This window comes from Catharus ustulatus, chromosome 27 (assembly GCF_009819885.2).
Source record: "Catharus ustulatus isolate bCatUst1 chromosome 27, bCatUst1.pri.v2, whole genome shotgun sequence".
NCBI lineage: Eukaryota > Metazoa > Chordata > Aves > Passeriformes > Turdidae > Catharus > Catharus ustulatus.
Genome location: NC_046247.1, coordinates 519,435 through 547,290, shown reverse-complemented (window position 1 = coordinate 547,290; position 27,856 = coordinate 519,435). Strand labels below are relative to the sequence as shown.

The 27,856-nt window shown below is 48.4% G+C and overlaps 2 protein-coding genes across 5 annotated transcripts in view; both read right to left on the bottom strand.

The window, feature by feature from the left end:
• Positions 1-719: 719 nt before the first annotated feature.
• Positions 720-5,244, bottom strand: PLPP5 (phospholipid phosphatase 5). Its single transcript, XM_033081413.1, has 7 exons — positions 5,167-5,244; positions 4,954-5,062; positions 3,412-3,502; positions 3,256-3,319; positions 2,846-2,970; positions 2,309-2,479; positions 720-2,028 (listed from the first exon to the last, which is right to left on the bottom strand). The coding sequence occupies exons 1-7, from the start codon at positions 5,226-5,228 to the stop codon at positions 1,859-1,861; spliced, it is 792 nt and encodes a 263-aa protein (XP_032937304.1). The 5' UTR covers positions 5,229-5,244; the 3' UTR covers positions 720-1,858.
• A 1,734-nt stretch (positions 5,245-6,978) lies between these two features.
• Positions 6,979-27,856, bottom strand: part of NSD3 (nuclear receptor binding SET domain protein 3) — a 34,132-nt gene continuing 13,254 nt past the window's right edge. Inside the window, exons 8-25 of one of the 4 annotated variants that reach the window (XR_004420222.1) lie at positions 25,922-26,022; positions 23,548-23,593; positions 22,958-23,088; positions 22,320-22,448; positions 21,582-21,708; positions 20,995-21,192; positions 20,046-20,216; positions 17,452-17,601; positions 15,167-15,323; positions 14,414-14,616; positions 13,854-13,966; positions 13,177-13,446; positions 12,409-12,525; positions 12,170-12,311; positions 11,822-11,928; positions 11,296-11,500; positions 10,184-10,979; positions 6,979-7,237 (exon numbers count right to left, since the gene is read on the bottom strand). Coding sequence is in view for 3 of the 4 variants with exons in the window: in XM_033081345.1 (XP_032937236.1) it covers positions 10,738-10,979; positions 11,296-11,500; positions 11,822-11,928; positions 12,170-12,311; positions 12,409-12,525; positions 13,177-13,446; positions 13,854-13,966; positions 14,414-14,616; positions 15,167-15,323; positions 17,452-17,601; positions 20,046-20,216; positions 20,995-21,192; positions 21,582-21,708; positions 22,320-22,448; positions 22,958-23,088; positions 23,548-23,593; positions 25,922-26,022 (2,609 nt within the window). In the remaining variant the exon portion in view is untranslated. Of the gene's footprint in view, positions 10,980-11,295; positions 11,501-11,821; positions 11,929-12,169; positions 12,312-12,408; positions 12,526-13,176; positions 13,447-13,853; positions 13,967-14,413; positions 14,617-15,166; positions 15,324-17,451; positions 17,602-20,045; positions 20,217-20,994; positions 21,193-21,581; positions 21,709-22,319; positions 22,449-22,957; positions 23,089-23,547; positions 23,594-25,921; positions 26,023-27,856 lie in introns of those variants that run through there. The other 3 variants (XM_033081345.1, XM_033081346.1, XM_033081347.1) reach the window with 3 other exon arrangements.

Here is a 27,856-nt window from a genome sequence, read left to right as displayed (position 1 = left end):
CCCAGGCTGCTGCTGAGCCAGCAGGGTCAGTGCAGCCCTGCTGCTGTCCCTGCACTGCTGCAGCCTGTGCAGCCTGGGCTGTGCAGGCAGGGCTGCCCTGCAGGGACAGCAGCACTGTGCTCCTCCCTGCTGTGTGTGCTGATAGCCACAGCTCAGCTCCCTCACCCAGCCCGGGCTGGCACACCAAGGGCCCTCCCCAGTGCCAGTGCCAGCTGTACCTGCTCTGAGGAAAGCTCCAGCTCCAGCCCAGCCAGCCTGGGGAGCAGCAGCTGCTCCTGCAGTGTCAGGGCAGTGCCAGCCCTCTGTGCCCTGCAGGGACACAGAGCAGAGCTGAGGATGGAGATCCTGCCACGCTCCAGTCCTTCTTCTTAGCTTTAAATGTACAAAACGCAGCCAGCAAAGGTGCAGCCCGGATCCAGCAGGGTCTGGACACTGCAGGAATGACACCAGCTCTGTAGGCAGCTCAGTCTGCACCTGCCTTGATGCTCTTTTCTGAGGGGGACAGGGCTGGAGAGCCTCTGTGATCCTTCCCTGGCCACCAAAGCCCCTGGGCTGGCTCAGTGCCTGGGCTGGGCTCCAGTGCTGTGTGAGGTGTTGCTGTGCAGCCTTTGGAAGAGCCAAACCACTTTCCCTCGTGCTGACTTTTGCCCTGCATGGGATAAGGAGCCTTTTCCCCCCACAGCCTGTTGGTTTGTTTTTCCTCCATTGTCTGTTATTTGCACTACTGGAAGGGTTTTGTTTGCAGCCTCCATCCCTCCTCCCCTCCCAAGGAACAGAATTGTTCCTTACCTGACTGCAGGAACAGCCAAGCTGCTCGGTCAGCACCTGAAGCACTGCTGGCTAAGGTCTCATGGGAGTAGGAAATGGGACAGTCTTAACATGGGACACCAAGGATCAGCTTTTTAAGTTATGCACTTTGTTAAAAAAAAAGAAGTTAAATACATTTTAAATGTTATTTAATGTCTTTTCCAGTAAAAGCCAAAATAAATAAGTAGATGACTGTGGTGTGTGCATGTCTGGGGGAGAGGGAAGGGCTGGAAAATTCACATGTGCAGTTTTAGGGCAAAGTGAAGCTATTTCTGTAATTCTATTGGAGCTGCAGAGTTACAGAGGGCCCAGACTGCAGCTGATGGGGTTTCATTACTGACTCACCTGCCATGCTCTGCTCCAGTCTCTCCTGTCTCTGAAGGGACCAGTGACCAACAGGTGCTCACAGAGCCCCTGCCAGGGACCTGCCCTGGCTCTCACAGCACTCTGCCCTTCCTTGGAGAGGCAGACCTTGGGCAGGGATCTCATCACTTCATTTTCTGCTGTCATCTCCTTAAAACTATACTAAAGCTGCAAGGAAAGAGCACCCACCAGAAACTCCTGCAGACGCCAGAGGAAATGGGTTATAAAGCAACAACCCTAGCCTTGAAATGAAGTTTTAGTACCACAGCTCATTACAAAAATTAAACTGCTTTATTTGGGAAATTAGAAAAACTCAGAAGTTGGCAGATCCTGCTCTTCATTTCCCAGGAGAAGGGCTGGGACAGCTCGGCTGGATGGCAGGGAGGTGACCAGTGTTGCTTCCTGGACTGGACACAAGAACTCCCACCAGGCTGGGCACACTGGGCTGTCACATCTTCCCAGTTCTTGTTCAGGACCTTCACACCCCAACTGCCTTTCCACAGGTTGGCACTTGCTTCACAGTGGGCATGAACAGGGGCTGGCCTACAAAATCCACTGAAACGGAGCAACACAAGGGCCAGGGCAGGAACTCACCAGCTCAGCAGGGAACACCTGCCCAGGGGCTCCTCCTCATGGGAGCCACTTCTCCTGAGCAGCCCTGCCCTGCCCTGGCAGCCAGGGCCCATCACTAAATGCTCATGTGGAAGCTGGGAGCTGGAGGCTTCTCCTCGTGCGCCGGCAGCGCTTTGGGCTTGGCCAGAGCGGGTTTGTGGCACGTGGTGTCCGTCAGGGGAGGGTAGTACTGCCTGTAGCACAGGTATGCCAGCACCAAGCCCATCACTGAGCCAGCCAACACATCTGTGGGCGAGACCAGAGCACAGTTAATGCCCCTCTCCCTCCCAAGCTCCCTGATCAATTCCGCAGCTGCAGCCTTTCTGCTAAATCCATAACCTGACTTGGCTGCAAACCCAAGCTTGGTTTGTTTCAAAACCACACAGAAAGGCATCACTTCCCTGCAGGTGGCACCAAAATTGCCACTGGAGGAGTACAAAAAAAACCCCCAAGTTGCTGCTGGGGGCTCTGAACACACCACAGCCCCTGCTGAGCCCCGTGCAGGCGCACAGAGACCCTCACCCACCTTCCCAGTGGTGCTTGTAGTCGCAGGTGCGGGACACGGCGATGAGGGTGGCGAGGAAGAGCGGGAGGAGGAAGGCACAGAAGCGCAAGGCCCGGCCCCCCCGGCCTGGGACGAAGCTGTGCAGCTTCCCTGCCAGGTAGAAGGCGGAGAAGGCGAGACCAGCAAAGGCAACTGGAAGAGAACAGAACAGTGCTGGTTCCGAATAGCTCCAGGCTTTGCTGCCAGACTCTCACCCTCTGCTGCTGCAGAAGGGCTGTGAGAGATGTCTGCCTGTCTCTGTGAGCAAGGGAAGAACCAGCTGGGACTGATGGATCCCAGAAGCTGGTACCTGGCACACATCCCTCATTACAGGGTCACAGACAACTTTGCACCACATTTCTCCCCCCACTGCTTTGCAGAGGGAAGTCTGAGCCCCCTGACCATAGCAACGGATGCAGCCAAAGCTGTGGGGTGCAGCAAGGCAAATGCCAGCTGCCCTGCCCTGGGTGCTGCTCCCCAGAGCCCAGGCTGCACAGGAAGGAGCCAAGGAGCACTCACAGGACGCGTGGCCGCTGGGGAAGCTCTTCCTGCCCTCGGTCACTGTGCGGCCGTCCCCGCTGCACACCAGCTCCGGGTTGGCGCGGCCGTCCGGGAAGCAGCGGTAGAAGAAGTCAGGCCGTGGTCTGGGATGGGGAAGTGAAGCTCAGGGCCTCAGGCTGAGCCCTGCCAGAGCCCTGGGAGCTCTGCATGTGCCATCCTCCCTAGATGAGCCCATCTGAGTGATGGCCTGAGACAGCAGCTCCCCAGTGTTTTTTCTAATTCTAAATTGTCTTTACAGCTAGAAAAAAAACCCCCACATTCCTTCCAGGCTGAGCATGTCCAAGTTCAGCTCCTGGCCTTGATCTGGCCATGGCAGAGCTGCCTCCCCCGCCCTCCCCGCGCGCAGCTGGGAACCAGCCAGTGCTCACCTCCCCACAACGAGCTTCAGGGCATTTGTAAAAACCCCGTTCAGGGCAAGAGCCAGGCTGGCAGCTGAGAGAGAGCAGAAGGGTCACATCAGCAGTGCAGCACATTCAGGCACGGGCAGGGCTCGCTGCCTGTCTGTGGGACAAGGAGGAGCTCACCAAGGCAGGCTTCCCTCGTGTCCTCGTGGTCAGCGCCCATGAACAGCCTCGCCAGCATGATGAGCAACAGGGGAGACAGAAATGCGATGAACTGCACAGAACAGGGAGGATTTCAGGTGTCGGTGAAGCAGGTTTAAGTTCTCACCAGAACACAAGAAGACTCTGAGCACGCTTCCCTGTCCCAAAGCCAAGCAGCAGTCTGTCCTCTGCTGTCCCTGCAGCTCCACTGGGACACAATCCTGCTGCATCTGCTCAGCCCAGCCTGTCCTCTGGTTCTCAGGCAGCAATTCTGGCAGAGTGCTGCCCTGGCTGGTTTTGGGGTGTCCTCAGGCACAGCACCTCAGCTCTCCCCTCCCTGCAAGCCCCAGCATTAGCTCTGTCAGCAGCACCCGTGCCCTGTCAGCAAATCCAGGGCGCTGCTGATTCAGAGCAATCAGTTATCATCATCCCCATCTCCGCCCGGGGGATTTCACCCCGGACATCCTCACCACGGCTCCCAGCGAGTCTGTGCCCACCTGAACTCTGGCACAAGTCCTGCTTTACACTCTGTTCAAATGCTATCCTGAGGCTTTGTCCTTCGTGTTCCTCTTGCAGAAAATCCCACCTGCTATTTGCCAACTCAGAGCCACAGCCCCTCACCTCACACCTGTGTCAGAGGGACTGATCCCTCTGACACACTGCTCTCTTCAGGAAATCCCACAGAGTTAGTCAAACTCTTCTAAAAAGCCTGGAGCCCTTGAGGAAACATTTGACAATAAAATGATAATAAATCTCTTCTAAAAATAGCTGCATTCCCTGATAGTGAGAGCTGTGCTATCTTCCATGCACCGAGTAATTCAGACGTGGAATGGATTACGGACAACGGTGCAAAGTCCTCATTAGGTATGAACTTCAAATCCCAAAGGCAACCCTGGACAGTAAAGCCTCACAACATGACAAAAACAAGTTTGGCCAAGTTGGTTCTAATCCCCCAGGATGGGTAGAAAGGGACCACTGGGGACACCAGGTCCAACCCCTCTGCTCAGGGTCTCAAGCGCATCACCCAGGACTGTGCTGAGATGGATTATGAGCATCTCCAGGGGAGGGGACTCCCAGTGTCGGGGCAGCCTGTGTCACTGCCCAGGCACGCACTCAGGGAGGTTCTTTCTCGAGGCCAGGTGGAAATGTCCATGTCCCATCTCGTGCCCCACTGAGCAGAGCCGGCTCCATCCTCACAGCCCTCCCCTCCCCGTTTATCCACATGGATACCACATCCTGCACTTTCTGCAGCTATTGCAGTACGAGCCTTTAGCCAGCAGCTTTGCTCCAAAAGCAGAGCTTGTAATCTGAGAATAAATCAAAGAAAATGCAGGAAGCAGCGGCGCAGAGAAGCTGCGGCTGCCGCACGCCCGGAGCTGCTCACGGACAGAACACGGACAGAACAGACAGAACACGGACAGACCGAGCAGGGCTGGGTCTGCGGGAAGGGGCGCGTCCCCGCAGGGGGAGGAGGGACGGAACGATCCTTTAAGCTCCCTCCCGACCCGAACCCCCCGAACTTACAAACATGAGCACGGTGGGGACGTGGTCCTGCTCCACGTAGGGGTTTTTGTAGAGCCACATCTCCTCGGGCTGCAGCACGCGCTGGAAGGGCGGCAGGAGCTCCATGATCCTGGAACAGACAGAGCGGTGAGCGGCGGGCGGGGGGCGCGGCCGGGCGGGTCCCGGTGCCGGTCTCGGTCCCGGTGCCGGTCCCGGTGCCGGTCCCGCACCCACCCGAAGCCGGCGAGGAGCAGCGCCCGCAGCGCGGTCTCGGCCGCCAGCTCCGCTCGCCGCATGGCCACTGCTGGCCCGGGCCGGGGCGGGGCGAGCGCAGCCCTGCCCGGAGGAGGGACCGCGGCCGGCCCGTTATCCTCCCGTTATCCTCCGGTTATCCTCCCGGTTATCCTCCCGTTATCCTCCCGGAATCCTCCCGCGATCCCCCGCCCCGACACGGAACTGACTCGTCTCAACGTTGGAACATTCAGAACGATTTATTGAAGTCAACCTCAAGCAAAAAATTTTCAGATCAGTGGAATGTCATTAAAAACCTTTCCAAAGGAATCCTCACGGAAAAGCAAAAGGAAAAAAAAAAAAAAAGGAAAACGAACAAACAAAAAAAAAATCCCCCAACAAACCAAAGCCCAAAAAAACCCCACATCTGAATTCCAGAGTATTTGTAAAATAAAATAAAAAAAAGGCAACATCTCAGTAAATAGAATGTACAAAAATTATATGTTCTACCATCACACACAGTCAGTAAGAAGCTAAAATATTACAGGCAAGTCTCGATACGCTCTACCTAGAGGACAGGAGCTATCTATGTACAGGGAACCAGCTTTACAGGCTTCACACTATGCAAGAGGACAGAGGCCAACACAAACCCCCCAAAATATTGGATATCTCAAAGTCTATGCGGCAACATCAAGTCATGATACAGTAATGCCCCGTGGAATCAATCAGACACTCCTCGGCAGTGTCAGGGCTGCATCTGCGTCCAAAACTCTTCCATACCGACTTGGGTGAGTATCGATGCTTTGCTATTAAAGACTCGAGTGATTTCGTTAAAATAACATTTCACAGGATCTACAAAGTTTGTTACAGATAAACAAAGTCTACAGAAATAACGACTCTACAAAGGTCCATCTTACAGAGCACGTGGGGATGGAGACGGATCCGCGGGATCTGAGTTGTGCAACATCACTCGTGGAGACAAAACGGGTCGGGGTCCTCAGAGCCCCCCCAGTGCCAGCCCCAACCCTCCAAGGGACAGCAGCACCCGGGGGCTGCAGCTTCTTGGGACAGGAAAATGAGACACGGATCCACTGGAACGGGGAGCGCAGGGGGCGTCCAGTCTGGTTATGGCCCAAAGGGGAGAGAGAACTGCAAGGTGGGGGCTCCCAGGGATCCTGGGATCTTCAGGGGGACCCCACAGAGCTGGGATAATGAGAGAGATATCCAGAGGGACCCCCAGAGCTGGGATCTCCAGGGGGACCCTCAGAGCTGGGATCTCCAGGGGGACCCTCACAGAGCTGGGATAATGAGAGAGATATCCAGAGGGATCCCACAGAACTGGGATCTCCAGGGGGACCCTCACAGAGTTGGGATAATGAGACAGATCTCCAAAGGGACCCCAGCCAGAGGGATCCTCACAGAGCTGGGATCTCCAGAGGGACCCTCACATGTGGGATCTCCAGAGGGACCCTCACAGAGCTGGGATCTCCACTGGGACCCTCAGAACTGGGACCTCCAGGGGACCCTCACATCTGGGATCTCCACTGGGACCCCAGGCTGCCTGCCCCTGGAGCTGGCGGTGGCACAGGGAGGGCACAGCCCCGGGCCACAGGGAGTGGAAAATGGCTTTGGCAAATTCATACGTGTTTTCCCTTTTTTATTCACATTAATGACAGAAATCCCCTACACAAAGCACAGTCCCAGCTCCCCTCCTCCTGCTCTGGAGCAGCGAGACCCCTCCCAGGGGAGCACAGACCTGAGCTGCTCACTCAAACACAGTATCACAGGAACAGCTCTTCTTTTCTTCCTGCTTTGCCTTTTTTTTTTTTCCTCCTTTTTCCCTCAGAACAACACTGGGAGTACATCCAACGTGTAGGAGTGCATGGTAAGTGCAAACGTTTTTGCTACACAAAGAGAGATGGTGGGGAAAGCTGATGGCAATGGGCAGGGACAGCACTGCTCCAAGGTCGCCGTCTCCCACGCCACACCTGGGGAACACACACAGCTCCGAGCCTGCTGCTTCCAAACCCTCCCGTTTGCCACGGATCCACTGTACAGCGGGAGCAGGAGGGAACTTGGGGGAAGTCAAGGACATTTTCAATGCAGTGTACAAAAAAAAATTCATGTATAAATAAAAAAAAAGCTGCAAAAGGAACCGCAGAGCTTCAAGTACATTAAACCCTGAATTCAATGAGGCAGAGGTTTCTGTGTTAAAGTGACTTCTCCGTACCAGCGTCAGACACCCCGTCCCACCCTCCCCCTCCCTCCCACATAATTCTGTCAAGTTTCAATATATACAGATTTTATGCTCATTGATAATTATGTCTAGTAATTGTCTTTCCCATTCTATCCTGAAATTAAGATAAAAGAAGGGGTATTTTTAGAAGAAAGGCCAAAAATCCACATTCCAGCCCTATTACTCCATTTGAACTGATTCTCCAAGACCACGTGGTGACCAGAGAAGATGATTTGCCCACAAAATTTCCTTCCTGAGCTGCAAACGCCTTCAACAGTCTATGGACAGGACATGTCTATACAATAATGTGACAGCTACGACAGCTAATGCTTGCACCAAGTGTTCAGGAAAGGTGGAAGCAGCCCCTGCAGTCACAGCATCCTGGAATTCTTGCTTCTAGACTCATGTGGCCACAGGCTGCAGGATGCCTGCAGGGGCAGCTGCACAGGAAAAGCTCCAGTAAAAAGCTCCACAAACCTGGGCAGGGCAGGGAGGTCACCAGAACTGTGGGGACACCCCAAAAACTGAACACAAAATTGAGAGAAAAACACTCTGGTGTGTTGCCATGAAGGAACAGCCTTGTGCTGGGACAGTTCTCCACCAAAATCACCAGTTCTGTGGATTCCCTCTAGGTCTCAGCATGAAATGATCCCACTATCCAAGATTCCTTATTCTGGAGCACACACAAATTAATTCAGCAGCTGCCTCCCACTCTGCTGAAGCCAAGAACAGCTGTGCAATCTTTTCCTTACAAAGGAGCTGCACTAAGCAAACTACATTCTGGTTACTCAGTTTACAAAGACAAGGTTAAAATGTGCATTTTAACATGAGTCTGGCACTCAGAACAGCCCCTGCAGTCATAAGATCATCTGAACTGGCCTTTTCTCATCTAACAACGTTAAAGCTCTTTGAAAGACTCACCTTCAGTTCAGAGTTTTGTTCACAAACTGAACAACCTCTCCTGCTCTCCCTTCTGATCCAAGCCCAGCTGTTGGCTGCTATGAACGATTTTTTGGTGGAAAAAAAGAAGCATCTCTAAGAAGTCTGAACACAAAGTGAAGCAAGACATCGAGGGGCACAGGAGGAGCAGCAGCCTCCATCACAGCATTTGAGAAGTTTTAAGCCTTCTGTGCCCTGGTCAGGGTGGCCCTGCCAGTCTGTGGCTCCCAAGGTGTCCTGGTGCTGCCACACCAGGTCCCTGTGCTCAGCAGGGCACCGTGGACACGGAATGAACAGAGCAGGTCAGTGCACTCACTCAGGAGCATGGTATCAGCAACATATCTGACATATATATAGATATACATATATATATAAAATATATCAGCTGATATCTGCAATACCAGAATGCTCTGACTTCAGGGAAAATCACTGAACATTACCAAGCCTAATAAATAATATAAAGTGAACACCTCAGGCCCTACAGACGTGGCAGCAAGAGTTGTGTTTGGAATTTCTGAGAAGGTTAAACATCCTCAATAAGACCTTACAGAGAGACATTTCTCACACAAAACGTTAAGAAAAATAAAATCCTTTCTGTAATTTTTTTTTTCTTTAAAAATACCAAAATCCAGCACTGCTTTCCAGCAGGGTTAGTGTTGGACCCTCACTGGAGCGTGGCCCAGTGCAGGAATCCCACTGAGGGATCCCAAGAGCTGCTGGCCCAGACCCCTGAGGGTTCTGTCACCCCAAGGGAGGTGTGGGCAGCTGCTCAGGGGCTGTAGTGTACCTACCACTCTGCCATGCACACACAAAAACTCCCCTGTGCATCACTGTGAGGATGAGAAGGACACCAGGCAGAGGCAAGACATGCTCTAAATTCCACACAGACTTTTCCAGCCTATTTTCTTGATCTGAGAAGTCTCTGTGTTCCCACAGGTTTGTGTAAGCAGTTTTCCAGAGACAAGGTTCTTAATTCCAAGGCTCAGTTCAGCCAGATGCCAGCAACACTTGATTATTTTCAGCACCCACGAGCAAAGGCTGGCAGGCAGTAGCTACTATCAGTACACAAGTCAGAAGTACTCACTATTCCAGGGCAGGGGGGAGACAGTGCTTGGTGAGATCGTGGGCTGGGGGAGAAGAGTCACCAAAACTAGCTCCAGTGCCCCCCTTGCACCAAAAAACGGAGGAACATAGGTTTGCTAAAAAATTTCTGGAGCAAGAGCCAACACAAGCCACTTGGAAAGCCTCACTGGAGGAGTCTGTCTCTGATTAACAGAGGAAATCCAGGACAGAACCATCTCCTGAGGCACAGCAGGCTGCTGGGATATGGCCCTCACCCAGACACAAAATACCCTGTTCAGTGAGGAAGTGCTGAGATGTTCCTCAGCTCCACTAACAATGAAGATTAAAGTCAAAGATCTTTCTCAACAAAAAAAAAAAAATTAACATTTTATCAAAACCAACACACACATGGGTCAGGTCTCTCCAGTGTCCCTGAAGCCAAGGGGAGCCTGAGAAGGCAGGACTGAAGAATGACACTGAGGAACTGCCACCAAAGCAGGGCAGATGTGGCAGATGATGAACCCACCCAGGACTGACTGAGCCTGGGAGCCTCTCCTGCCAGGGAGGGGTTTCCAAAATAGGTGGGATAAGGAAATGACCGCTGTGCAATCCAACTCTGCATTTTCCCATCTGTCTGCAAACACCCAGGACAGTTCTGGAGCAAGGAACCACCATTCCTTCCCCACTGCCAGACCTTGAGCACTTCCCAGAAGTCACACACCTGATTTCTCACAGGAAAAGCTTCCCAATAATATTCATAAGTAAACATGAGAGACAACCTACCTTCTCCAATGCCTTTAACAATAAGTACTGGAACAGAGGCATTTCAGAGCCACCTGGTCTGACACCCACACCTGTCTGTTTGGCATCTCAGTGTTACAGAGGGGAGAGGCTTTGCTCTTTCCATAAACTAGACACAAAAGTTACGTTGGCTTCGCTGTTTTGTTTTTAAAGACACGATGACTGATCAAAGCCAGATCTTCAACACCCTTTCAAAATTAAATAAATAAATATGTGGCTATGCTTTGCTTTCTACACTCAAAGAACATTATTTTAAACAGAATATTCTTTTCACTGTCAAAAGCTTTACGGTTTTCTTCAAAGGCCAAGACGCTCCTGGTTTCCAACAGTAAGAGCTGCTGTAGCACATTCAAGGGTAAAAGAAAGAGCAAACAATAAAAAGCAAACAGCACTGCCTGGTGCTCCTCGCTCAGCTCAATGGTCCCGCTCCAGCTCACACGAGACGGCCCCGAGGACAAAGCCGAGTGTGGCACCGCAATCCGAGTTCATCGCCTGCTGCCCCTCTTCTCCCCTCCCGTGTTTGTTTTTAACCTAATTCACTCCTTTGCCTCCTCCACAGCGTTCTGTGCTTCCAATTTGCACTTGATCTTGCTCCAGTACTCGGGTGCCACAGGAGATTTGGGGTCGTGTGCGGAGCAGCAGAGGCGGCCGTCCAGCGCCGACGGCACCAGCGCTCCCTTCTCGTGATCCTTGCAGAAGGAGTGGGGGCAGAACTCACAGAAGGACACGGCAGGATTGCTACAGATGTCACACTGATGCCATGGACATTCCCACTTTCCTGAGGACGGCAGGAGAGAGAAAGGAAGCTGGAGTTAGTGCACTTTGGGGCAGCACTGGCATTTAACCCTCACTCCATGCTGGATTGCTCAGATCAATGCAAACAGAGCTCAGAAAAACCAGCTGCTACTTCTGCCTCTCATCTGAGATTCTACAAGAATCTGACTAATCACAGTCTTATTTTGCATTTTTTTTTATTTGCAAATTTATACTGCATTTAATGCAAGTGAACACTGTATTTTATGCACATGAATGCTGATTTCACCTCCAGCATTGTCTTGTAGCAGGAGGAGCCAGAGCCACATGATTACTCTTACCAAAAGGTGGTTGAGTCAGGTTAAGGCATAGGAGGTGGTATGCTTTGGGACAGTCCTTCTTATCACACATCACCAGCTCTCCCCCATCTCCACACTGGAAACAGTTATCCTCATGCATCTGCTTCTGTTCTGTTTTTATTTTCCGTTTCTTCTGCTTTAATTTTGCATTTTTCACCTTCTCTTCATTTGCCGTTGCAAATGCTGTCTAAGAAGTAGAAAATCACAATACAGAGTCACTTACAAACCCCTGGCAGTCCAGTCAATTCTGGGCTATTATTTGCATGAACTTTTCTTAAATGATTTCCATTTAAAATAGTTTTAAGCTCTAAAAGCCAGAAGTGCTCATTCAGATGTTTCTGAATTAACTACCCACCAGATATAATACCATGGCAGGGCACATTATAAAATCTGTGGAGACCTCCAAGGGTAGGAGGTCTTAGATAGGCTGAAGAGTGAAATAAATGAACAGCCTCTGTGCCCTAGCAGATGTCTGGACTCAGGAGCAGCCCCAGTGCCATCCCTGTACCTTGGGCCGCACTCCCAGGAAGCCGCTGCAGTTCTCTGCTCCGCAGTGACACTCGGTCCTGCCATTGCCCAGGCAGTCCAGGTTGTAATTGAATGTCAACTCCATTCCTAAAATTCAAAGAAAAACAGTTCAGATGGACGCTGAGGGAAGATGTGACAATGACATTTCATTAGCATTTGTTACCCTGCTAAAACTGGAACCCTAAGGATCATCTCCACTCCAATGAATAAAAAGTTCCAGAACACTTCACTGCCATTAATAACTTCAAAGCAAAAAACATGATTCTAAGTAAGTAACTTGGCTACTGCAAGACAAAAGCATACATGCCAAATAGTGCCATCCTTTTACCTGCAGGAATGTCACAAAGAGCAAACAGTCCAACTCTAATGTCACCATTCACTGTCCACTTCTGTGTTTCACAGTTTGGGTTACAACTATGGTTCATAAAACGAGAGTAGTTCCCCTTTGGGCCAGCATCTATTATTCGGTCCTTCAAGGAAAAAGACAAAGATGTGTTTAGTACTTACAAAGCAAAGAGGTCTCTGCTGTTGAGTGACATTTGCCATCAAACAAGAGGCAATGCTCACCTTGGTTACAGTCAGCATATAAAAATTGGTGACGCTGTTCTCGTGAGCGCGTTTGATCCGCAGCCGGCACTCCTCCTCGTCAATCAGCTCCCCAACATACTCATTCACAAATTCACCCTGCAAAGGAAAGGAGAACAGAACTCAGCAATCTGTGCATCCTAATCATGATAAAGGGAAGGAGCACAGAGAAAAGCACTTCCTATAAAAAAGGAACAATGTGGTTCTGGTAGGCACAATGTGAATAATGCACCGGGTAACTGCTGTCCAAGTAATACACCCACGCAGAATGAAAGGCAGCCCTGTTCCTGCATTCAGTACACAAGACAATTGTCAGGGCTTTAAAACCCTTTCAACCTTCCCACTTTCTTCAAAGAGGACAATGTGATGATATTCATGCACTCCTCAGGAAGCAGGAACTGTTACAGCAAGTATTTTCACTACATACTTCACTGTTAGGACTTTAGTACTCAGTAAGCTCAGAAAACTTGCAGTAACAAGGCTTTCATAAAATGCAGATTTAAAAAGCTCTGAATTGAATAAAATTAATGGTTAAACCCCATGTTTAAAAGCAGTCCTCCAGGCCCATGGTGTTTTCTAAGGACAATCAGAAGAGCTGGGATGTGACTGACACCTCAATCTAAGGTCACCAACGCACTGGGCATTGCTCTGAGGCAGTTGATGAGGGGTGGGTAAAACACAGCTCATCCTCTGGAGGTGCAGAGTGCTGTGACCCAGAGGCAGCCTGCTGGCTGTCCCAGCTCACTGCACCTTTTTAATGCTCCTCTTGGTGCGCAGGCCCCAGCCGCGGCGCTCGGTTTTGATGATCTCGGCGTCGGGGTAGAGCCTCTTGGTGAAGCACTGGTTCTGGCAGCGCTCCCCGGCCGGGCACACCTGCGGGTGGCACTCGTACTGCAGCATCCTGTTGAGGCACTCGGACTCCAGCCCGCACGGGTTCTCGTCAGAGGGTTTGCAGTTACAGCGCGGGATCTCCGACAGGTCGGCCACCTGGATCTGAACCTTGCCGATCACCTTGTTGGACTGGGGAACAAAGGGAGAGCAAAGGATGAACACAAGGCACTGGCAACACAGGGTCAACAACTGACCTGAGAAGGCAAAGAAAAAATTACTTTATGCTGTGTTCTACGGTGCTGCAAAACACAACAAGAGGTTAGTGAATAGAACAGCAGAATGATTTACATGAGTTCTTTGGGCTTGCACTGCTGAACACCTTGGTGCAAGTACATAACTTAGAATCACAGATGTGAAAGACCACCCAGTCCCAGCCCCCCATGGGCAGGGAGACCTTGCACTAGAGCAGGCTGCTGTGATGCCCATCCAACCCATCCCTGAACAGGGAGTGGGCAGCCACACCTTCTCTAGGCATCCTTACTCACACACAGCATTAACTTCCTCACACAGAACAAAAAATACAGATGCCAACTCACTTTAATGTGTTTATAGGGCGGAGGTTTCCTTGAATTCCTTTCAATTTCCAATGCCTCTTTGCTTTCTCTTTGTGCTTTCAATTCCTGGAAACGCCTTGCTGCTTCTTCAAGTGCTGTGCAAGGAATTCAGAATAGAAAGCAATCAGCCCCAGCTGCTGCTAATCAAATATGTACATGTACATGTATCTATTTAAATATTTTTTTAAGACTAGGAACAGAGCTCTATTAACAAAAAGACAAGCTAAAAATGAGTTATTGCAATTTATCATGAATTTATCATCAGGTACCAAGATACTGAACAATGATCCCATGCAGCAGAGCCCAAGAGCCATCTTAACATTTCCCCGTTTGTGGAAGCACTGAACCGGCCCACAACAACACACAATGAGTAGGCACTTAAACACATTTTTATCTGCAGTCAAGGGATCAACACAATGCTTGGATTTCACGTGAACACAGAACACTAGTCACATAATATTCCCATGCAGGTTAAGTGGTGATGGAGACACAAACACGTGGAATTTTTGTCATAAACCACTATAAACTTTGTTTGATTTTACCTTTCTTGAAGGTCTTGTTAATACTAGTTTGCCCCTCAGCAAAGCTTTTATCTCCTTCAACATAAGGGAAAACTCTGCCCTGGTGTACCCAATAGTAGTCATGTGAACCAAAGAAAAATACTGGGAAGTCCCCGATATCATGTTTGAGGCCCTGTATGTTGAGAGGCACAGACCTGGGATTGCAGATCTCTGCTGGCCACCACCTGCAGAGCAGGAGAGAAAAGAAGAATGTAAGTTCTCTGAACCAGTGTTTCCCTAATGGGATTGAGAATTCAAGTTTTCCTTTCTTAAGGAAATGAATTTCTCCCTGATGCAGCCAAGGTTTCTGCTGGCAATACCTGGGAATTTCCATACAAAACACAAGCAATGCTCTCACTCCAAATTCTGGAAAAGCCTTCTAAGAACATCCATGGCCTGAGAGTGGTTTCCAGGGTCACCTGCACACACCTGCACTGCTGCAGCTGACTAAAGCAAACAGCAGCAAGGACAGCTGGGTTGTGCCAGCCCCTGCTTTCCCACATCCTGACCCTGCAGAGCACAGCTGTGGGACTGCACCCCGCTGCAATCCAGAGTCCAGCACCGCCTGGGAGAAGCAGGAGCATTGCACTTCATGGTGACATCCGCGCCTGAGCCCCAGCAGAGGAATTCTGCATTTCTAACTCTTGTTCACGATGACTGAGCTGCTTTATCTTCCTGCAATTCCAGAGTACATTAAAACACCCAAAGCATTAAAGGCCCCAAAGGTGAACTTGCCTGTAATTCCCAAGCTTGACCCAAACGATCTGCTTGTACCGCAGCTTCTTGCCCGCTTTACAGTCATTGCAATTCCAGTAGCCCTCAGGCATTTCTATGCTGAGACACTCGGGGTGGAAGGAAGCTGGGCAGGACTCACAGCACAACAGTTTGCCACCTTGAAACAAAGAAGCCCTGCTTGGTTTGTAGAAGTCAGGATTTGCTCCCCCCGTGCACAGCAATTGACATTAATTTTAAATCATCCTCCAGATTCCACTGCCCCGCAGAAAAATGGCAAAAGAAAGGGACAAAGTCAAACTTAACAATGTTGGTTAAAAAGGACTGTGCAGTGCTTAGTCCAAGCTGGGACTCTTAACTGCATCAGACAAAAAAGCAGTTGAGGTGAGCTGGCAGGAGGAGCAGCTCTGCCAAGGGAAGCACTGCGTCTGGGAACAGCTCTTAGAGCTTTGGGCACAGCCAAAGCAACCACACAACTCCACATCTTTGAAGAATCCTTTTCAATCAACATTGCTCTGACTGAATCCCCAGCAATCATCAGCGAGCACCAACCCCACAGCCTATAGGTTGATCAATACTTTTCTGCTGCAAGGACAGGAAAAAGAAATGCAGTAAGTGTGTTTATTCCACAAAAAGTTCACCAGGATGAGCCCAGTACATAAAGCAGAATGAGACACGTGTGAGTTGTCCCCATCCTGAGAATTCCTGGTGCACAGAGGGAACCTCAGCACCAGGGTTCACAAGAATTTCTGACGTTCACACTAATTTGGGCAAAAGTTGTTTTGGTTGGCTCACATTTTGGATGATGTGTTACATGTGGAGAGCCACAGCACATCTCTAAGCCACCCTCAGCAAAGCAGCTCATGTAAGATGGTTTGATACATTACACATACTGTAATAGTTCATACATCTAGGCATATAAAAATATATATACACGTCTTTATATGTATATATATTTTAAAATTAACAAGTTTTTGTATCCCGGATGGAAAATCTGGGAGAGACTTCAGAATATTCAAACCAATTTTCAATCACAGTATCAAAGCAAGTATGAACAGTCACTTTCAAACTTTATCAGAAAATCTTGTCCACCTATAGACTTCCCAAAATATCACTGCATTAATAGATCATCGCATGTTACAAAGAGCATTCCTTAAACAATCCAGTTGCATGACCAGCACTGTATTTCCTCTGCTAAAACCAGTAAAATCCAGTCATATGGATCCTCCACAGCTCCCAAACCCATAATGGAATTTTTGAAGTATTTTTTGCAAACGTAATTTCAGAGGAAATACAGACAAATTACTGAAACGTTATCCAAGATGAGAAAATGCCAAGAGATGCAAAAATCAAACACAATCAAACACGGAACTGTCAATGCTAAGCAAGAAAAAACCCAACATTGCTCTCGGGATGCATTAGGCAGATATGGCTCAAGCTAAGCACAGGGCTCAAAATAATTCTTGTTTCCAGGAATTACAGGACTACTGCAAGCCATTGATCCCACAAGGCTCAAAGTGACCTAACTTGGGCTGGGCAATGGGGCACCGGCTCTGAACGCTCCGGGAACCAAAGCTCTGTGGGGAATGAAATGTCACAGCTGAGCATGGCACACACACAGCACAACGGCCTGGGGGGAATCTGGGGAGCCTCAGCCCCCCCAGCTGCAGGGAGGGACCCTCTGGGGTCAGAGCCTGCCTGGGGCAGGACCCCTCCCCACGGGGGGACAGGCACGGGGCGCTGCTGGCCCGTGCTGGGGTGGCACACGAGCCCAGTGGGGACACACACAGGCCACAGCTCGCTGCCCTCCTGCTCTGGCACCCTCACAAGGACACAGCACCCGCCCTGCTCCAGCCCCAGATGCCCTCTCTTCCCTCAGGACCTGCCCAAGATCTGCAGCAGCACATCCCCTCTGCTTCCAATCCATTTCAGAAGTGGTTTTACATCATCCAGGTCAATACTGAACTGCGCAATATTGAGATGCATCTGCCTCCTCTTCACATTGTTGTGCAAACAGCTCCCTGAACCTGGAACTGCCCAGGCCAGGCACAGAGTGACCAAATCTCTTCCAAGGAGAATTTAGTGACAGCAATTATTTTAAGCCCTTTTATAATTAAAAAAAAAAAAATAAAAATTGCCAACAACATGAACACAGGCTCACAAAAACCATGAGTGAAGGTCACTGAAAGCGGTCAGTGTGGGGACAAGCAGACATTTCTCCGTTGATTTAGAGAGAAAAAATAGAAAAAGCGAAAGTAAATTAAAGAGAAAGAAACTATTTTGGTTACCTTTCTCACATTTCTTTTTGGAAGCTGACGAAGGAGGAGGAATCATAGGTAATTTCATCAACTCAGCACGATTTGACTCATTCAGTAGGTAGTGGGACTTATAGGCATAGGAACTGAACAGGGGGTCTGAATGGTCCTGCACTACCAGCCCTATACGAAACAAACAGAAAGAGATGAGTTGCAATGAAACTACCCATGATTCCATGAAGGAAAAATCAAATCAACCCCATGAACACCTCTAATGCGTTATGTGGGAATGAAAAAAAGGATAAAATGAAGAAAAAGGAAAGTCTGGCAAAGTTCCTGCACTAGCACAGAGGTTGTGCTGGAGAGACTCAACTGGAAAATCTTGCAATGAAATAAGCTGCTTCTAAGTGGAATTTCAATTGTTTTTTTACTCTTCATTTGTGCACTTATTGACAAGCACAAGAAAAGCAGCAAAGTTTGAATCTGTGGGAACCCCTCTCCTTCCCACAGGGCGAAAGTAAGCTCCTCTGCAGACCTGGGGTGATGGGCACTGCAGCAGGGGTGTGCTCTGGGCTGGGGCTGCAGCCAGAACAGATGTTGGGAATGAGAGCTCAGCGTCCCACTCCCTACAAACCTGCCCCTGAGATCCTGCCTGCAGAAGGGTTTTGTCTCTGTACCTGTGCTGGAAAGCAAGAGGAGGTCAGGGCTCTGCAAGGCACCGAGGGCAAGCACAGATGGAGGTTCTGCCCCAGGCCCCCCCAGCCCTCCCAGGGCTGCTCCAGAACAGTCCAGCACTCAGTTCCCTACACAGCTCCACTCCAGGACTTTGCAGTTCTCTGTCCTGCAGCAAGAAGAGCTTTTCCTCCTCACTCCAAAGAGCCAGGCAGCCCAGCTGAGAGCCAGAGCTGTGGAGCAGAACGCTTGGCCAGTAACTCACAGCAAGAGCAGAGCAACGGAGCCCCAAAGAAACAGCAAAGATGAGCTACCAAGAGAGCCCCCAGCTCTTCCCCTGAGGGACACACAGCTGAGGGCTGGAGAGAAGCTCTTGGTGGTGCCTAAAACAGCGCTGAAAGAAGACTGGGGCCAGCCCATCTGGACACACACCACTGGGAGGATTCCTAAATCAAGGGAACCTACCCATGCAAGAACTGTACCATGCTGATTGCAGGGTACTGCAGGCTGCTGAGAAGTCTTTAAATGTCTTGTATTTCAAGCACCTCACTCTAAGCAAGTTTGTCTATCTTACTGATTGCCTCTCATCTACATTTCTCACTCCAGTAACTGCATGTAAATAGAAAGTCTCTGCTCTGATAGTGACTAACACTAATTAAAGCACCATTCTCCCAGAGATGTCCAAGGATCTCCAAAGCTTTCAGCTCCCCATTTCTTTCTGAGCAGGTGGCTCAGTGCTCCTGCCCCAGGTACTGTCCTCAGCCCCCTGGCTCCTGATTCCAGCCAGGCTGGTGGACACAAGCCCCACAAGAAAGCTCTAGATGAACAAGTACAGAGTTGCTCTAAGACAGAGAATTCAAGCAGTGGCAAAGGTTTGTAAGTGTTCAAGTTCTCTCAGTTAAGATCTGGGGAATACACAGGACAAGGAATTCCAACTGCCAGGGTTCAAGAGGGTATTTAGATTGCCAGGAGAAAGCACAGACTTGTGCAGTTTGATCTCTGATGGAGCCAGAATCAGGTATAAAGAGAAATACTAAACAAAGGTCAAGTGGAAGGGAAAAAAAAAGCATGAAAAATTCCTTCTGCATTCCTTGTCATTCTGAGATGTGTAATTACTACTGTGCTCTTGCAAAGTGAAGCCAAACTAAACTTCCACCTGAATGAACACAAATGAAAATAAGTAACTTCAGGATCCAGCTGACTTTCATTTCCCTATTAGTGACACCCAAAACTGCTGCAGAGAACACATCCAATATAAACTGCTGGCATTCTGTAGAAGGTACACATTAATAATATTCCAATGCTTAAGAATAATGGTGCTTTTGAATCTTGAGAGCAAAGCAACTGCTGCACTGACATTTTTTTAAGCTGCTCTCTGGCAGAACCCTGGTGAAGAACCATGAAAGTAACATGTGGGGAAAAACGTTAAAAAGAAAAAGAAAAAAAAAGAACTTTGACACATGGAAAAGCCCAGCATGAAACCTGCTCATACAGTACTGCTAAAGGTTTTCTTTCAAAGTTCTCAAACGTGATGGCAGTTATAAATTGAGTTTTTCTAGTTCAGGAGTAAATCCCACCTTCTAGCCTTAAATGGTTTTAAGTTTGTAGCAGTGAAAGAATCCCCTTCTGCTTATTACAGTGATTAATGACACAGCAGCCATTCTCAGCATGAAAAGGCTGGAATGGGGGAATTGGGATCTGCTTTTCCCTACTGGCAGAACAAGCTGGCCTGAGTGCCTACTGCTGCTTCTGGCTATCAAATGTTATGGAGCAACACAGCGAGTGGAATCTCATGAGAACTGCTGACCAAAATAAAATAAAATTAAATCTGATAAAAAATCCCATTTAACCCCAGCATGCCCTAAGGGAGGAGTTCCTCATGAAACACTGCTTTTATCACTAAACTGCACAAATGACAACAGAACTATAAAACAGGGGAAAAACGAGCATCTCACCTCTTGCACAAACGAAACAAAAGCCTACATTTACAGCTGATGAGGAGTGAGTCCTTTTGGAATGGTTACTACAGATGAGGATGTGGGGTGACACAAACAAGCTTCCTGCAGCGATGCAGCCGTCTCCAGAGTGATAGGCCACGGGGCAGCGCAGGCATCTCGCCATGCGACCTGAAAGCAGAGACAGGATGGCACATGTCACCGGGGCACTGCACCAACACCGAGGACAGCCTGAGCTCAGGTCAGCACAGGGCAGAGCCCCCACGGCAAAGGCAAGGCTGAGTCTGCTCCAATGCCAGTACTGGCTAAAAAAGAAACAGCTACATCTTTTTTCTAAAGAAAGCTTTGCAAATATTACCCCTTTAATTTTAAAATTGTTAAGAAAATCTTCTATCATTCTAGAGTTTGGTTGTTTGGTTTAAACATTTTGGTTCACTTCTAAAAGGATCCTTTTGCAAATATTACCCCTTAACTTTAATTTTAAAATTGTTAAGAAAAACTTCTGCCATTCTAGAGTCTGGTTGTTTGGTTTAAACATTTTGGTTCATTTCTAAAAGGATCCTTTTGAAAATATTACCCCTTAACTTTACTTTTAAAATCATTAAGAAAAACTTCTGCCATTCTAGAGTCTGGTCGTTTGGTTTAAACATTTTGGTTCATTTCTAAAAGGATCTTTTTCCTTGAAAAATAATTGTTCACAAACTGTCTTTAAAAATCAGCATTCCTTGGCCTTGTACTATGAACTCTTGGCTTCCACTAAAGGCAGCACCAGGAGCTGCCCAAGTGTGTGGATGCAGAGCCAGGCACGCTGCACAGGGTCAGGCTGCCTCCCAGCCAGGAGCTATTCCAGCTGCTGACCCCAGCCAGGAGCAAACCCTCTGTCCTGCTGCAGAGAGTGGAGCTGGGTGAGTGTTACCGTGCTGATGCAGCTGCCAGCAGCTGCCCTCACCTTTGCTGGCTTTGTGCATGTCCTTGTCCACGGAGCAGGCCGTGCAGCAGTGCTGGGGGCAGCGGAAGCCGCGGGACTCGAACAGGGCCGTGGCGAACTTGCGCACGCAGCTCTCGTGGTAGAACTTGCCACAGGTGCTGACAGAGCAGCGCTTCACGTCCTTGCCAGGCAGCTTGCAGGAAAAGCACGTGTGCTCTCCTTGGGGCAGAAGGAATAAGGAATCCCCATTGTAAAAGGCAGCTCTGACACACAGATACTGTCCCAACAAATTCTGAAGCCAACAGACTGAACAATACAGGATCCTCCCCGTCCCACAGGCTGGGTGGGCACTGTGATCCACAGTAACACTGGAGCAGCTGCTCACACAAAAATCTCTTATTACAACTAAAACCCTAAGTAGCTCATTCCTTTTTTTTCCTTACAAGGCACTTGCTAAATGGAAAATGAGGAACTGGTCTCAGAGGTTAAAACAGCAGCGGAATAACCCAAACTTACTCACAAACCCTCAGAAAGCACCAGCTTGTTTTGCTCTGACCAGAATGTGCCTCCTGAGCAAAAGGGGGAAATCCCTCCCAGAGCACACTCACCGTTCTTACACTCGGTGCAGATGAACTTTTCCTCAGGCACGGCCTTCAGGCCGAGACACTCCAGGTGGAACATGCTGCAGCACTCGCCCTCGCAGGCCAGCAGCGACTCGCCAGAGCTCTCACAGATCTGCAACAGGCACAGAGCTCAGCAGGGAACAGGGAACCCTGACAGCCCAAGGGCTCCCAGGCACCAACAGGAACTGCTTCAGATCAGGGGAAGGCAGGAGAACTGAGCCTGGCAAGTCTCAGGCCCAGGACAACCCCAGCACTCCCTGCACCTTGCTCTGGGGTAAGTGTGAGCCAGGACAGAAACAGGAGAGGCACCACAGCATCTACCTGCTCTCCATTCCTCAGGGAACAAGCTGCTCTTGCTATTCAGGTCCTTTACTACTGACCAGGGAACTGGACAGAAGATCCCAGGACTTTTTTTTTTCAAAATACTGAAAAATTCTCACTCTCTCCTATCCTGACCAACCATCTGGAATCCTCAAATTAAGAAAGCAGAAAATGGCATTTACTTTTTCTGCTGAAGCTGGCAGGTATGGCTGAGACACCACCTTCCAGCTGCTGAGCTTTCTGGTCTGTAGGAGAGCTTAGGAATTATTTAATATGAATAATTTCCCGAGAATAAGAACTCCTAAAAACCTGAGTATTTTATCTGAGAGGTCAAATGAAGAGAACTAACAGAAATAGGGGACACATATTTAGCATGCATCACTTCCCAGTACCACCAGTTACCTGACAAACAGTGTCTTTTCTGCTTGTTCCAGTTCCTCTCCTGGATAAGCTGGAGTCCACTGACTGCACGTCCGAGGCATCGGCATCGGCAGTGGCCGAGGGGCTGTCCGAGCGCTTCCCAAAGCTGCCCTGCAAACAGGAAAATCCCACTCAAACCACACCATTCCCAAGGACTACCACACTGGGAAAAATCTCTCTGCCACTGTTGATCAAAAGAGCATGTGGCAGGTCAGGAGACACAAAGGCTCTGGAAAGGTGCTGAACTTCTCTGGGGTGACACAGCTGCCCGCACAAGCCAAACACCATAAAGAGCTCTCTTACTTTTCCAGACACTCCTTGGACTTGCACCAGATACAGCAGCATCTCCCAATTCCCAAGAATTTCAAATCTTCCACAGAGCAAACCATGATCTAAACCAATGCTTTGCCAGACAAAGTAACAGGAAATTTTCTAAGTAAGCACTATTTTCATAACAAACCAATGGAGGGGATGAGAAGAACACAGATTAAATAAAATAAAATTAAATAAAAGACTCAAATCTGTAGAAAACAGTGTTCACATATTTAGCAATAATCAAATGAAAAGCCTCTTGTACCCTGAGCGTGATCAGGTCCCCGTGAGAACCAACAGACCTTTACCTGTAAATCATTGAGTCCTCTGGAATCAGAGTCAGACGTGTCCCTGTAGGCTGAGCTGGTCAGCTCCATGTCTGTGGAGGCACGACTTCTCTTCTTTAAGGGTTTACAGGAGTCTGAAATCTCACTGGCACCTTAACACAACATGCTAAAATTAGTTTAATATATGTTCTCAATTTTTTTGCTTAAACTTAAAAAAGGACAGAAAGATGAGAGCTTGGATGCCATTATCTACCTTAATTTTCAGTTTGCAATTTTGTTACTAGTTGAATTCTTCCTGAAAATTAACTGAAAACAAGCTCAGGCAGAGCTTTTGACAAAGTTTTTAACCTGGTGACACAGTGGAGGAAGGCAATAACTTGTCTCTATGGGAGGATAAATCCTTAGGAGATTTCCTCTTCATCATCCATCTTTTAATTTTGGCTAAGCACAGACTTTTAAGAAATGCCCAGGACTCAGGGGCATACAGCACAGGAACAAACATCATCCTTCCCCCAGCAGTGCACAAGGACCAGAACCCCAAACACAGCCTGTCACCAACACTGCAGCTCACAAGGAACAAAGCTGCTGCTGAGTTTTCACCTGCCACTCACCTTTCTGCAGCCCCGTCTTCACTGCTGCCAGTGGGACAGCTTCGACCTGTTTGAAAGGAAAATCCACAGTTAACACCAGAGGAAAGTTTCTCCCTAGTACCAAAAAGCAAACAGGTCAGTTCAAGGGGTTAGAATTGAGGCGGGAGCTGCCATGCCCTCCTCAGCCCGAGCCTCCGCGTCCCGCTGGATCCACTCCTGCCTAGGCTGGTGCCGCAGCCACGGGTCACTAGCCAGGTCCCTTCTGTCTCCCTGGGGCATGGAGGTGACAGAGTGCAGTGTCCGTGTCCAGCAGGCAGCAGCGGGCCCTGGGGAGCCGCCCCGGTGCTGTGCAGAGCCCGCAGCTGTGCGAGCACACGCGCCCCTGGCACGGGGGGCACTGGGCTAGTGGGACACAGAGCGGGGCCACTCCCGGCAGCGCTCCCCCAGCTCCTGGAGCTGCTCCTCCCGTCTAGAGCTCTGCACCGCCCGCTGCCCTGGTGCAGGGCTCTACACAGCTGGGACTCCAGGGCACTCGGCTCACAACTGCACGAGTTTACAGCCTTGCAAAAGCACCTCCAGCCCTTGGCCCTACAGAGAAGTTTAGGAACTGTTCTGTCAACATACATGGAAGATGTGGGAATTTGGTGACTGGATAATATTTACAGAAGAAAGCTGTTGCCTAAAATCCTGTTTTCAAGGTTAAGAATTACAAGGTATTTCTTTGCAATGTGGTTACATATGCATGGAGAAACACATTTAGTAAATATTTAAGGATTATTCTATAATTTTTTTAAAAAATATTTTATTTTGTTGTACAATAGGTAAAAACATACAGTAGAAGGATTTGTATAGGATACATTTTGTAATACAAATATAAAATCTAAACAATCACTTTTATTTCTCCACTAGTCACTGTAACAGTAGCATCAACATTTTGTTTTTCCCATTAATTGTACTCGTTCCAGTTATAATTTTATACCAAGTTGTTGCAGACTAACTGGGGAATCAAGAAAACTTGACTTTGGGTAACAAATATTGTTGCATAATTGTAAGAAGTTAGTAAGTCTTCTTTTTTAAAATTTAACTTAATACATTCAAGGTTTTGCGCATTACAGTGCCCCTGGGTTTCACTTTAGCCAGATACTTCTCCTGAGAAAAGCACTTTAATTAACGTCCACAGACTGAGTCAGCCAGGTGAGAGAAGCACATGGAGCCACCTGGAAGTTCATCTTGTTGGTTCTTATACTTTTGTTAGATTAAGAAACCTTTACAAACGTAAAACAGCTCCTTTGAAAGGGGGAGGCTCGTGCCAAGAGGCTCCACGGACCACAGCAGGTGTCACACACCCAACTCAAACTGCTTTAAAGTTTCAGCAAGAAACTGCCTCGAGCTGGAGCACTCCTCTGCTGCACAGTAGTGCAGAAATGCTGCAGCATCAAAGGAAAAATAAGGGAAAAAAAAATCCCAAAAAGCAACTGAGTTCACTTTCAGTCTCTGAAGTGAAGGAAGTGCAAAACAAAGCGCAAAGGGCAAAGAATAAATTAAAGAGATAAAAATATTTTTTTCCCCTTCCCATATAAATCTTCATTCTGACTGCCCCTCTTTAAAAATTTTCACTGGGTAAAGCTAAACTATGAATCTTTTATATAAAATTCTCAGCTTTCAGACAGAGCATCCTTGAAGAGGGAAAAATCAACCATGCAAGGAGAAGAACCAACAACTTTGACAAACTTATTAAAAGTGTATGCAGGTTTTAATATTTCTGTCCATCCACTGCACTCTCCTACTCATTTCCACGCAGAAATTTTTTATCATTAAAATTTTTTAAAGCAACAACATTTGTCTATCTGACATCCAGATTAAAGGAATGCCCTGTACACGTTAGAACTATTTCGTGAAAAAAATGGTATATCCCAGAACTGTTTTGCTGATGTCTGCCAACATGAAAGTCTGACTATTCATCCTTAAGTGAAATCATTCTTGAAGTCCATTTTCAGAAGTGGTCAAATTTAATCACTCTAACTTCATTTGAAAAACAAAACCTCAACACAAACCAGCAGCTAAATCAAGAGCCAAAGGAAGGAACCTGGTGGCAATTCCATCCAAGAGAAATCACTGAAACAAACCCATTTTGCTCAGAACAGAAATCTCAAAGGAAACATGGCAGGTTCATTAGGAGTCATCCATCACTGCGTTCCCACTTCCATAGCCTGACTGATACTGAGGAGATGCCAGTAGCAGAGTCACAGCAATGGCATTGACAGGGGGATTTCATGGAGGATAGTCCAAACCGAAACCCGATGGGGAAAAATGGAGAAAAATAAAAAGGCACCAATATAAGCCACAACATTTATGAATACGATATATTTTAACTCTCTACATGGAGGAAGCCAACCTGCTCCTTTTTGATCTTCTTCTTTGGCACAACCTCAGTGGATTTCTCAGACTCGGAGCGGGTTCGAATCGATCTTCTCTGTTGCTTCTTTTCTACAGAACCTGAAGAAGGAAAAAGGTTTCCATTATATGATCCCTTGTATTCCTGAGGTACACCAAGATGTGCAACACCAAACCAAGAGGTAAAGGAATGAAACCAAGACTTTGTCCTCTTTTGAATGTTTTATTTTAAAATTCAGTTCCAAGCTATTGACCAGCTGGTGCTGTGGCTGCAGACACGTATTCTGATTCCAGAGACAGATCAGCTTCAGAAAACAGACACAAGTAACAGAGTGGAACAAAAGGCTGGAATTCAGCTTAGGGCAAGCAGATTTCCATAATCCATAACACACCTCTCAGGCACAGTCTTCACTTGGGTAATTTTGAACCAAACAGTCCATCTTTGGTGTTTTGGGAAGGTAGCCACAACCAACACCTTGAACAAAAACAAACTAGAAATTTCAGACGCAAAGCACAGCTTCAGGATTTGCCCCAAAATGCCAGATCTGTGCCCCCCTCTGTGGGGTGATGGCTCTGTCACACAACTACAGCCAGCCCCACCCTGCACCACCTGCAGCCACACCAGACCTCAATGCTCACCTGAAGGTTTCGAGGTGAAGAAAAACTCAGCACAAACAGAAGCATCAACCGCGATGTGCTACCGTCATTAATTAACACGTTTTTAAAAGTATCACCATAGAAAACAAACTCAGAATAATGAAGGTTATTGTGACATTTCAGCAGATGAAGAGGGAGCTACTGGGTTTTTGGTAAGTAAGGCTGGCAAAATCAAAAGGCCTTTCTGTGCTCCAGTACCTCCCAGCCAGGCACATGGAGAACCAGGACACGACACTCAACACCACGGGCAGCTGCTGGAACAAGCACACACTGGGAGCTGGCAGAGAACTGGCACCTGAGCATTTACAATGAGCTGCTGGGAAGCTTATTCTGGGTTCTCACTCTGGGAGGCTTCACCTAAAGAGGACACAACCAGGAAATACTTTGTTTTCTTCCAAGCAAAACTGCAAACTCTTGGGAGCTGACTGTGCCAGACAGATGCACTGTTAGGAGCTAAACCTGCCTGGTCTTGTCAGAAGATCAAGTTAGAGACACACATGGGCTTGAACCAGACTGAAAGACAGTCTTGCAAAAGGACTTCAGAGAAAAAAATGCAAACTCCTCTTGATCCATGGGACAAGCATTTTTCCTATGGCTGCAAGGCTTGGGAATGTCTCAGTAACTAAACTATCCAGCTGGAAAAGTTATCATGTTACAATAACTGGATTTCTGAGGAGGAAAAAATGGGTTTTCTTCAAGGGAAGAAACTTTTACAGCATATTAATTAATGAATAATAGCAATTAGTTACTAATAATTTAGAAATTAATGACTCAGGTCAACATCCATCATGTCCATCCACGTGTAACTTCTGGTTCCAAAAGGCCCCATCCCTTGAGGAACTCCCACAGCTGCAGTGGGTCTCCACATCAGAGCTGGGGAACACCTTTTGTCACTTTGCTGCATGACCAAAATCCCTGAAGCAGTTTCAGGTAAATTTGGGCAGGTGTGACCAACAGTTACTTTAACCAAGAATGGATTTTCTCCCTGTGCTGCCCCGCTGAAGCCAAGGACATAAGATCAAGCCCTGGATCAGAGAATTCCAGAACCAGAGTGTCTAATGCTGACCACTGCAATGGGCACTTTCTCCTCTTCCTGCTCTCCAAGGATCCATCACCACCTTCACAATGTTCCCATCCCATCTTCAGGTATGTTTTCATCCAAAGTTCCAGGACAGATGCTGGACCAGCCCTTCACCTTGCTGGAGATAAATCCCATTCAGTATCTGCAGGCACCAGGGATTCTCAGGGCTGCTCTTGCAGTAGCAGATTTCAAGTAAGG

Excerpts from the sequence above, each read along its gene's own strand:
- PLPP5 (XM_033081413.1), bottom strand. The coding sequence starts at position 5,228 with ATGCGGCGAGCGGAGCTGGCGGCCGAGACCGCGCTGCGGGCGCTGCTC. Across the intron at positions 2,480-2,845 it reads CCCCAGCGGCCACGCGTCCT|TTGCCTTTGCTGGTCTCGCC; the intron begins GTGAGTGCTCCT and ends GTTCTCTTCCAG. Across the intron at positions 2,029-2,308 it reads CTACAAGCACCACTGGGAAG|ATGTGTTGGCTGGCTCAGTG; the intron begins GTGGGTGAGGGT and ends TCTCGCCCACAG.